The 11,652-nt window shown below is 49.2% G+C and overlaps 1 protein-coding gene across 1 annotated transcript in view; it reads right to left on the bottom strand.

The window, feature by feature from the left end:
- Positions 1-3,162: 3,162 nt before the first annotated feature.
- Positions 3,163-11,652, bottom strand: part of RBM18 (RNA binding motif protein 18) — an 11,157-nt gene continuing 2,667 nt past the window's right edge. The window contains exons 2-5 of the mRNA XM_027650155.1: positions 8,235-8,361; positions 7,015-7,101; positions 5,154-5,239; positions 3,163-3,785 (exon numbers count right to left, since the gene is read on the bottom strand). Of these exons, the coding sequence (XP_027505956.1) occupies positions 3,626-3,785; positions 5,154-5,239; positions 7,015-7,101; positions 8,235-8,361 (460 nt within the window). The 3' untranslated portion in view covers positions 3,163-3,625. The remainder of the gene's footprint in view (positions 3,786-5,153; positions 5,240-7,014; positions 7,102-8,234; positions 8,362-11,652) is intronic.

The raw sequence follows: 11,652 nt of genomic DNA, 5'->3' as shown, positions 1-11,652 counted from the left end.
GGGGAATTATCAGGTTACTAATGAAGCCCGGGCAGCGGCGGGCGGCCCGCCGCGCCCGGGGCGTCCCGGTGCTGCCCCGCCGCTGCCCGCCCCGACGGGGCGCACGGTCCGGGACGGCCCCGCAGCCCCCCGCGGGTCGCGGCGGCGGAGATCGCGCCCACCGCCGCGGCGTCTGGCCGCCCGCCGCTGCCCGGGCTTCATTAGTAACCTGATAATTCCCCAGCAAAACCCCGGCAGCGGTGCCACCGCCGGGTAATTGCAGGACGGTAACGTGAGCTGATGGCGGCCGGGGATGGATCCTCGCCGTTATTGATTGTGACAGCTAAATTGTTAACCGAGAGGGAAATCAGATGAAAGCCATTTTAGAATAAATACAAGGCATTAGGTTTAAACATCGAGGTTGCAGTAAAGCCTGAGAAACCCCCAGGAAACAGAGTCCAAGGCCCACCAGCTCGTCCTCCCATCTGTCCCCAGCTCCGCAGAGGCCGAGCATGGGGGGAACGTGGACAAGTGCAGAGGCGGGATGCTGAGAAAGAACAATTTAAACCCCTCGTTCTCACTGGCAGGGTCTCGATTAGCTCTGGCTGCTCCAGAAGAAACACGTAGGAGTTTTCATGGACACAGCCACGAAAGCTGTCTGTCCCCCTACGCAGCGCCGGTCGAAGCAGGGCCATGCAGGATTTGTTCGCATCGCAGAGTGAGGTCGGGCTGTGATGGCCATGGCTCAGCACCACGGCCCAGCACCACCCAGCCCCACTCACACTTGTGCTGCTCATTAAAGACCAGGCTCTCTGGGCCCCGCAGTCAGAAGAGGCTCAGGAACAGGGTGACTCCAGCCCAGCCTCGGCCATTCCTCAGCCTTGGGATCATGTCCTGGCCCCTGCAGGCAGCAGGTCTCCTGCCCTCACTGCTGAGACCAGGCAGATCTCCAACATTCCTGTTGCACCAGGAGCAGGGCCTGGGCAGTGCCTGGGGAATGCAAAGCAGTGGATACAGGGTACCAGCACCGACTCCATCCCCACTCTTACCCCCATGTGCTCCCTCCACCAGCGCTGGAGCTCGTACAAGGCAAAAGTGAGGTGGTAGCGTGTCAAACAGTAGCTCATACAGAGTCCTGAAATTTGGGCTTGGGAATGTTCTGTGTTCCCACAGCGAAGGCATGATTCTGTACCCATCCCGAGTGAGGGACTGTCACCACAGGCACAAGAATAGCAGAAACACAGAGGAAAAGCCCACATTGTGAATATTGCCCTCGGTACCCCACCTTGCTCCCAGGGACCTGCTGGAAATACAGGGGAAGCAAGGATCCCCTCAGAGGACAGGACTATGTGCTGCAGGCAAGAAACAGCCCAATTCCTCTTCAGGGAAGCTGGGCACCAAGCCCCACTTTCCTGCCCACCACCAGCTGCCAACCTCCCTCCTTACAGCTCCAGATCCGGTTGCAGCGATGCCGCGCTCCCCACTGCCCTTCAAACCTGTTTTGTGATGGTTTCATGCCAAGTCCCAGGGCTGATGCTCATGAAAACATGTTTCTGAGCATCTACCTCCTCTCAGCTCCAGGGTTAGGAACTCTCTGGATTTGCTGCAAGGCCGTGGGAAGCGCAGCATTCCCGGGAAGTGCCGGCAGCACCAGCGCCTGCCGGGCCGGCGGCAGCAGCAACGACCAACACAAACACTGACCTGCAATAAGGCTCCCCCAGGTCTGAGTCTGGCCGAGCTGCAGACAAGGCACTTCTGTTAGTGACAGTGGCAGTGCAAAAAAACAATTAAAATAAAAAAGACTGATGCCATTGTACCCGGGTTCTATCCGTGGACTTCGGCTGATGCCAAGCATTTACCACCCTCACTCACTTCCTGCTTGTGCCACCCTCGCTTTCCTGGAGGAAAACATGCATTTAAAATGTTTATTCAGGGCCGTGAGAATTTCAACAAATTGTATTTAAATACAAATAAATATCAAAGTATGTTTCTGACGGGAGCACAACCACACACCTGCTTTGAATCCAGGTATTTTCTAAATTCCTGATGGGAACAGAATTGAGAGCTCTTCTAAACAATGCAGATACAGACCCAGAGAGCTACAAATGTTGGAGCACACAGGAACAAACACAGGCTGTTCACAGAGGAATGTAAACCGGTGTTCCTGACACTCAGAGGGGTACAAACTCCCAAGGATATGACTTTTCCCTTTAGTCAGGTACCCAAAAACTAGGAGGCAAACACTATCAGCATGAGACCTACTTCTGAACAATTCATCTTTCAACAGTCACTCCACCAGACACGCACGGCTCCGCTCCAGGTGCTGGGTTGGGAAGCAGGAAGCGTGCTCTGCCTGGAGGGAGGCGTGCTGCTGAGGGAATACAAACCTCCCTGGGCTGTGCCACTGAGCAGCTCCTGCGTGCACAAACCGAGGCTCCTTTAAAAACTGTCTCCCCCCCCTTGTTTGAGACCACCATTAACCAGACTGGGGAAGCAACTCCGGAGTGATCAGCGAGGTCTGATGGGAGCAGGGAGAGCACACACTGGAAAATGAGATCAGTGTCACCTGGACCCCAGCACGTGTTCTCTGACATCCCCCTGGCACACACACTCACAGCACTGTATGCACAAAGGAAAATGTTTTGTTTTTTTTTTTCCTCAGACTTCTATTTTGCAGATATTTAGGGAGTAAATGGGCTGCAGATCAGATCCAGAGCCATCCATCAGACCTGTGGCTTCAGTCCCTGGGGCAGGGAATCCCAGCTAACAGCAGAACCAGTTCACCACAAACACACCAAGGGGCAGCTGACCACCTTTACCAGCCAGTGGAAACCAAAGCTGGGCTGGGCAGGGGGCAAACACTGAGGTCACGGGCTTGGCAGGTGTCTCAGAGGCTGCAGTTACTCTCATGTTGTCACATCTGGCTCAGGAGGAGCTACCACTGATGGGGATCACTGAACACAAACTCTGAAGCTCAGGGCACAGCACATCAGTGGCGTGTAAATACACCAATTCCTACACAGAGGCACACACCTACAACCTAAATGACACTGAAAATACCTGTGCTGTGTCATTAGCCTAAGGATATCACATCCTAAAGTAACATTGTGAAGTCTGCAAATCAAAATGCAAAATCAACTGGCTCTGGTGCATATAAAATATTGCATGCACAGTCACTAGAAGTGTTGCAAAATCTATTTAAAATGAGTTTTATTGAGATGAAAAAGTTTTCCATGGTAACTACAGCATGTTAATCAAAACCAAGTGCTTCCCCTCCATTAAAACATGAACCGGAATACTTTTTGTTCAAAAATACTTAAAAAGTAATCAGTTAAATGGAGTATTTTTGGATGTGCTTTGCTCCGTACGCTGGTTACTGTTTCTAATCTGGCTAATGAATGCACGCTAACGAGAGGTTGTCTGCGTGTTCATCACAGGCTTTGAGGGAACCTACTTCTCTGAACAGCCTTCAGCTGTGAGCTGCTCTGGCAGGGGCTGTGGCCCCTCAGGTGGGCCAGGCTGTGTCTGGCCAGCCGTGCCCTGCTCAGGTGGCAGCGTCCTTCCCACTCTACAAAGTACAAAAGCACTGGAGCACTCCACGTATACAAAGCAGTGTTTCTTGCTACCATCACTCGCTCCTAAAGCATCATCTTCTGGATTTCCAGGCAGCTCTGGAGTAAGGAGTAGTCCTTTTCTTATCGGGTGGTTTGAAGTAAGAATAAACGGGTGCTGCAGGATATTCTGCGTCGGGGTTTTCTGCCATCATTTTCAGCTTGGCTTCAATGGCCTTTATTTTTGCACTGACACTGGAAAGAGAAAAAGCAGAAGAGAGATTGAGCTTGATCTTAGCATGAAATCAGACTACAGCAATCTAGAGATTTTGCTGACACACGAATACTCATCACACGAGGAGGGGCCAGGCAGCCCCACTGCTGCATCCTCAGCGAGGCAGGAACACACTGCTCAGAGCCCACACTGCTGCACTTCAACCCTCAGCACGGATTTGCTCCTCCAAGATACATCACAGCACCAGAAAGTAACGGCCCCTGCACCTACTCAGCACTTTCTTGAGGACGCTGAGGCAAGAACACGACAAGGCTTCCTACTCCATGTGAAATGATGTCACTTCAGGAGGTCTGAGCATGTGCAGCAGAGCACAGCCCCGAGCAGGCTGCTGGGAACAGCACAGAAATGAAAGCCAGACTTCCTCCCAGCTACAGCCTGCTCGGGATGGGAAAACCCCAGACTCTAATTAGGTCAGGAAGAAACATTATTTCAGCATTAGCAGGGTTTATCCCAAAGGGAGAAGCTATCCTAGGTTACACCCCAAATTCCTAGGACTTTTGTTATTCAGTATCCTCTGTTGGATATGGACTGAGCAATGTTCCCTTCCCCGCTGTGGCTTCTTGCACCATCCATCCTCACTAGAACAACCCCTTTGTGCCACTGATGCAGCCAGCAATCTGCATGACTCAAACCCCTCTGCTCCTTGCTTCCTAGCCTGTTACTTCTTAATTCCAAACTCATTTTATCTGAAGGCTAATGCATTAATCTGGTCCTGGTTCCTTACAGGGTTCCACTGACACAACACAGAGGAAAACCACACACTCTCTCAGCCATACTGAGAACTAGCAAAGCAGCACTATGTGTTTTAGGTAAATGCAAGGGTTGGAATTTATCACATCCCACAGACAAAGACTTACAGCCCTAACACCAGAAAAAACAAATAAAATAAATTAGTTTTATGTTAAGTACTACTTGTGACTTTGTTTTAATCTTCTGCCACTACAGTAGAAATTTCTGCTCATAAGCATTTTGCTGAAACAAATCAGTCCAGCACAAACCCCCTCACTGAAATCCACATGAAGTCCAAAGCATATTCTGGCCAAAGGAGCTGGAATGCTACACATTCCCAATTCCTCTCCTCATCTCTTTTCCTTCCCACTGTCCAAGTAGCTTTGCGTGTTGGAAAATAAACTTCCAGTCTAAAATGTCCCACATTAAATGAGTTACCTCACAGCAGCTGCCTTTCCAAAAAACCAGCTCTTCTGCCACATTAGAATTTTAGCACAAACAATGCCAACAGCTCTAAATCTTAATCTTACTGAAATGGAAGAAGTTGGTTCCCTGCCAGCCCCACAGCTGGGTCACCTCTCACCCACCCCACCTCCTACCTTAGGTTAGACTGGGGTGGCTCCGTGCTGGACGACGGCTCCAGACTGATTGGAAGGATCTTCTCGTTCTTGTTGTGATCATATCTCTGCAAGGAAGAGAGCAGGGACTGAGCCAGCTGGAATCAGGAACAAAGAAACATTTCCCCACAGGTACACTTTAAAGCTGGATTAACATCACCTCGGGGTTTGTGAAGCTTTGGCTAGGAAGGATTTGAGTGGCCAAGCACAGAAACAAAGCCCAACTACAATGTTTGGTTTGTACCAGCAGGGAATGTAGACTCTGATACCAGTTATGTGCGTTGTACTATGGATCCTTAAACCTTATCCTGTCACTTCTTGTTCCCCTCTACATAAGGCAGGAAGCAAAGATGGTAAATCTTAAGGTAACTACTGTTCTGCTTGCTCTGCTCTTCATGTGCAGAGCCAGAAGGTGACCCAAGCACACGAGTGCACGGAATCAGGCGGGGCTGGGAGGAAAGAAGGGGGAAAAAATAAAAAAGACCAGTTAGGAACCACCTCTTTTCTGTGGAAAGCAGCTTGTGAGTCTGTCATCTCTGTGGGCAACGGGCCTCCTGAACTATTTGCAGTGTTCTGCTTCCTTATTTCGCTTGGCACAGAGTCAGGTTTGGTTTTCAGCAGAGCTGCTCAAACCGACAGTGTCTGGTGAGCCTTGGCCACTCATCTCAAAACTGCCTGTCTCGTGCTGATCTCGTCTAAAACAAACACTTGTTACAATAAGCCCAAGTTTTGTGCTGTTAAATCTTTCCACGGAGGGATTAGAAAATGCCATGTGCACCAAAGTGATTATTTAGGCATGTTCCTCCCCAGAGCCTGGCCAGCCAGGCCCAGAGCTGCCCAGCTCAGCTCCAGCTGAGCAGACACTCACTCCTCAAACTCCTTTTATGGCCTGATCATTCCCCAGGCATCCGGAAGCACGTGGCACTCCAGGAGCTACAGAAAATGGAGACAGGATTTGCACCAGCTTGGATGTGCTGACAAGAGCCCTTGAAGTCAATAATTAAAACAAAATGGTTTCCTCCCAGGAAGATACCTGGTTTGGTTTTTTTAGCATCCAAAACAGATGCACTAACACATTTGATAGGAGAGAGTAGAAAGCTGCTTGTAGGATAATCAACATGTGCTAAAAGGAAACTCCCCAAAGGAACATAGCAACAAACAGTTCTCCTCTGCCTCCCCCAAAATTGGTTTATCTTCAAAGAAATTTATTAAAAATGAACTGCTTTATCAAATATGAGATAATAAATAACTGTAGGAGAAAAGAGAATTAAAAAAAAATTAAAACAAGGGTGTTCCAGAAGGTACTAAGTTAAAAACTGGATTGTTTATGTGGCAGAGTGAGTAATAAAAGGATATTTAGCTTAGACGTGAAATATGTTACTTTAAAGTCAAAACTAATTAAAGCTCCTGCCACATAAGTGCTTTCAGAAGTGAAACAAAGTAACACAGTTACCGGTAATTGGGAATTTCCATACCTCTGCTATCCCAAAAGGGAGCAAAACCACAATGGGAAGGATTCAAACTTCCAGCCAATTACTCATGAAGTTTGGGAAGAGTGAAACATGGACATTTATAGAAGTAATGTGTTCACACTGCTCTGATCAGAAATCCCCTCACAAAGAACACTAGGCTAAAGGGCCTGTCCTCACCCACGGCTAATCCAGCACAGTGTGGTACAAAAGAGAAGCTGTACATTGTTAACATCAACTCCACAAGTTATTTCCCAGAACACAGTGAAATTGCCCTGCCAGTCCAATACACCTCTGATAAGAATTGCTCCTTAACGTTCAAGTGTTTCGGTCTTGCAAAGCAGAAGCAGCTCTTCTCTGCAGGAGCCACTCACCTTGACCTGTGCGTGTGCCCACCGCACCACCAGCTTCTTGGAAAGGGCCAGCTTCCCATTGAGACACTGGATCGCCTTCTCTGCTTCCTGCACAGGAAGACAGTTCCATAAACAAACCGAGCCTTTAGTCAAAACCGACTCACGTGCACAGAGATTTTTTTCTTCGTTAACCAGCCCACTGTAAGTGCCTCTCTCTGAGGGCAAAGAGAGTCCACCCCGTTGTAGCCCAGCCCAGGGATACCTTTGGAAGACCCCAACATCTGAGTAAAGAGACTTAGCAGCATTACTGCTTTATCCTTAGACTTGTTTGGGGGGAGGAAATGGGGGAAATACAGCATTCAGAGGGAGGTTTATGCTACAGGAGAAAATACTGTGGCTCTTTACAGTGATTACATGTGTTTCATTAACACCTATCTATGCTCATTCCAGATCCTGTTTGTGGGTACTGGGGACATGATCCACTCAGTCCTGTTCTCAGCAGCTTTGGGACACTCCCATAAAACCTGACTCACAGCAGCTGAAGATTTATGTTGCAATGCTGTTCCACCTTGCTATGAATAATTTTCTAGAGCTAATCCAGAGTGTCAGGGGTCTTCTGACATCCTTGTCAGCAACTGAGGTCATACAGCCACAAGCAACCTCCAAACATGCTCTTCTTCCTAACTTTTGGACAATTCCAGCAGAATTGTGACAAAACAACTACAACTCTGATGTTGTTGGGGAGTATGACTTGAAATTTTGATTTGTAACGAGTTAAAAGCCCAAATGGACAGTTAAGGGCAGCTCACTCCAGGATGCTGCAGATGTGTCATGTTGTATAAGCTGGGGTTTGTGCTTTCATGAAGCCAAAATTAAAACCAGGACGACTCCAGAGCAGTTCTGGATTTCAGGTGGGCTGGCAGGCTGGTTCAAGGTGTGGATCGTGTCCACAGTGCAACTCCATGAGCTCACTGCAAAAGTGGGCCAAAGAACTGCCCCTTTCTGAGAAGCATTAGAAAGCAGGACTCAGGGAAAGACCACAGAGGAGAAAGGAAATCGGTATTTGTTACTTCCAGGAGCAGTCACAAAGTGGCTGTGACAGAGTGGAGCTGTCAGAGTCCATGGGGTTTGGGCAGACAAGGTATTGAATTTATCCCTTCCTGCTGTAGCTCTAAATTAATATTTTAAAAAAAAAAAGGAGGGGAAAGAAACCATCAGAACTTTAGATAAAAGCAACTTACCTGTTTGGTTTCAAAGTTCACAAAACAGTAACCCCTTGGCTGCCCTTCCAGAGCACCAGACTTGTGAAAGAGGAAGTCAAATTGCTTTACTTTGCCAAACTTCTGAAGGAGTTTCAGAAGGTGGTATCTGAAAGGGAGAAAAGACATTCATGACATCTTTTATCACTGGAAGTGAGGAGATAAAGAGGAACCCCCAACACACACAGTTCACACTCGGTCACAGAAGCTGTTCAGCTGCGTCATACACGTATTCCCAAATCCCTGCAGAGGGGGGTGCCCTGCACAGCACCTCTCAGCATCCAGAGCTCTGAGTGGTGTTATCAGTGCCTCTCCAAAACCCCAAGGCACAAAGCTGCCTCCCAGCAGAGCCAGCTGAAGGGCACACAGAACATCTATTAATAGCTGGCTTTTGGGCAATTATGCAATGGCTCCTGAGGGTCTGGGAGGGTTTTGTCTTCTGCTTCTCTAAATCACACCTACTTTGAAGCATAACCACTATGCCTCCCCCCCTCTAGCCCTGATGTAACCACCTGAAGCTCCATCCCCTGAATTCCTCTACCAGAACAAGTATTCCAAGCCCACAGTCCACAGCACTTGAGTCCCTCAGGGTCCTGCTATTCCTGCTGCCCTCCCACTCCCTGTACAAGCAGTGCCAGTCCCATCCCTTCCCTGTGCCAAGGAATACCAGTGCACAGACAAGGACATGGCCAGGGCACACAGACAGGCAACCACACTTGCCTGGCAGAGCTGGGGAAGCAGGAAGACAGAAGAATAAACAGAACAAACTAGGAATTGCCATTACATCTCAAAAAAAAAAAAAAAGGGCACCAGACAGCCCTCACTATCATCCAGGCTAAATCTGCCAGTGCTTCTGGCTCAGACAGCTTTTCAGTGACAGGCTCATGGAAGTCAGACACTTTTTTAGCCAATTATCTTCCTGCCATCCAGTGGGGATTGTGTGCTGTTTCCAATAAAACTGGGGAAAGCCAGGGTAAATCTGTCTGCTTAGTATCTAGTGCATGGAGCAACTTAAAACAAGGAGCACATTTGTTGTTTCGGCCACATCTGATCCTGAAAGTTCTTTGCAGCTTTTTTGTTTCCTTGGGACTGAAGTGTTTAACAACACTGGCTGACCTGGGAGGAAAGTTGCTACTTCACTGCCTGACCCCATCCCTGGCATTTAAGAGTTATTTAATTGTTTATTAAGGGTGTCTTAGTCAGGACTCATCTCCCAAGAGCTGTACAGCGTTTGTTAGACAGCCAAGTAGTCTAAGCCCAATTTTCAGTGTTTAAGGTAACACTCAGTGCTCTGAAAGCCTACCAGGATAACACCACGTGCCCATGGAGCACCAGGCACTGGATGAAACCTCCCATGTCCAGACATGAATGCTCAGTAGTGGCCCAAGCCAGCCAAGTGCACCAGGCAACTCCAGGGACAGTCCAGATGGGAAGGGCAGACAGCATTTTTCCTAATAAAGTCTGATAGGATGTCTGAAAAGGGCTTTAGCCCTTTGTTAAGCTTCAGGAGCCAGGCAAGAAAGTTCCAGGAATGTGAGTCATCCCACAGGATGGGTCTCAGTGGACATTCAGGATGTGCACTTTTAAAGAGGTGAAGGTGCAGCGTGTGCACAGACGAGCAGCGCGGGAGGGCCAGGCTGTCTCCCAGGAGAGCACACACACTGGAATTGCTTATGGGAGGCTTCCTACATCCTTCAGAATACACGTGAAGTGCATGGTCTTCCAAGAAGCCTAGGAACCCTCAGTCTGTGCTCAGAAGGCAAGTGGGACAGAAAAGAGCAAGAAAAAAAAGGCGATGGTTACACAGCAGCCAAGTTCCACCTCAGGCTCCCAACACGCAGTTACAGACGCACACGTGAAAAAAACAACTTTGGAGACGTGATGTATAAAAAAACCCCCCACATGTTGAACTTCCAGAGCCTCCAAAATATGGAAGTGCACCTCAGGTTTGCTTCTGTAAACATACTGCTGAAAAAAGGCCTTGGAATTTCAGCGGGATGGAAATAAAGTCCCTATCACCAGAATGCTGTTCCCCTTCTGGCCATTACAGAGGCAGGGGAAAGGCAAGGAGGATTCTCCCCTGTGTTCTGTTTAGCACCAACAAAACCCTGCAGCTGTCCTGCCAAAAGGAATTCTTCGTGGTTTGTTTTCTTCTGAGAATCTCTGCATTCAAATAACGCTTTCTTAGCAGGGAGGTGGTAGTTGCTCCTTGAAAACAAACTTCATTAAGAGTCTAGAAGCAACTTGTGTCATCTATTTTATTTAGATTGAAGAGGATGCAAATGCAATTTGCAATTGCAATTCTACAACTGCAGGTCACCTACTCTCCATGGAACAGCTCAGAGTTCTTGTACAACTAAATGTTTCAGGCTGTGACTATGATTTGTATTGCTAAAATATTGATGGCATTAACAGTAACTTGACAAGCAGTTCTCCAGGACTTCAGTACTGAAGGAAGACCAGCCACGGAAAACCCGAAGCCTTAATAAAAAAAGAAGTGAGACCACGCAAAAAGCTTTGCTATGGCAACCCCGTGGGCCGTGCAGAGCCGGGGGGTGCTGGCACAGCCGTGGCCCCGCGCAGATCCCGCGGCCACCCTCCATCCCCACTTCCTGTCATCTGATATGGATGCGACACAAACCAGCAGCTCCCCCATTTCCCTTTCCTCCTCTCTTCCTCCTGGCACCCCCAGCGCTATTCAGACGCAGGCAAGGCTTCCTCCGAACAATGCTGTCCCGAGGAGCCCGCGCGGGGACCGGGCCACATGCAAAAGCCATTATTGCGAGGAATTCTGCCCCACTGGGACCCGGCGGGGGGCTGCAACAACAACTTGTGCACACACATTGTTTTCTAGGTGAGACTCATCAAGATGGGATCCTCGACAAGCAGCACAGCGGCCCGAGGAAGTCGAACACCCGCTTATTTCACCCCCCGTGGAAAATGAGTGGTCATTCAAAGGCTACGGGAAACCAGATAATAGGTGTGTGTGACCAGAGAGCTGAAAACGAAATCCCTGCCTGCCCCAAACGCTGTGAAGTCTCAGAGGGCTTTGCAAACAGGAATGGGTAGAGGAGGCACTTCTGCCCCACTTGTCACACGGAGACTACGTGTTTTTGCCCCATGGGATGGGAGCACTAAGGGGTGATGGGATCAAAGAGCTGAGCCACAGCACAACCCGTGCCCTGCTGTGCAGCTGGGGGACAAACACTGCACCAGGTAGTGCCCCCAGCGATGGTGAGGGGGATCTATGGCTTCCTTGCTCAGTGACACCCAACCAGAACCAACCACCTGCTGCTCTCCTCGTGCACTGCCCTGGCAGACCCCACAGCAGGGATCACTCTGCCCTGGCAAACCCCACAGCAGGGATCACTCTGCCCTGGCAGATCCCACAGCAGGGATC

Source organism: Corapipo altera, unplaced genomic scaffold (assembly GCF_003945725.1).
Source record: "Corapipo altera isolate COAL_440 unplaced genomic scaffold, ASM394572v1 268, whole genome shotgun sequence".
NCBI lineage: Eukaryota > Metazoa > Chordata > Aves > Passeriformes > Pipridae > Corapipo > Corapipo altera.
Note: the sequence above shows the minus strand (reverse complement) of the source record. Positions and strands in the feature narration are given on the sequence as shown.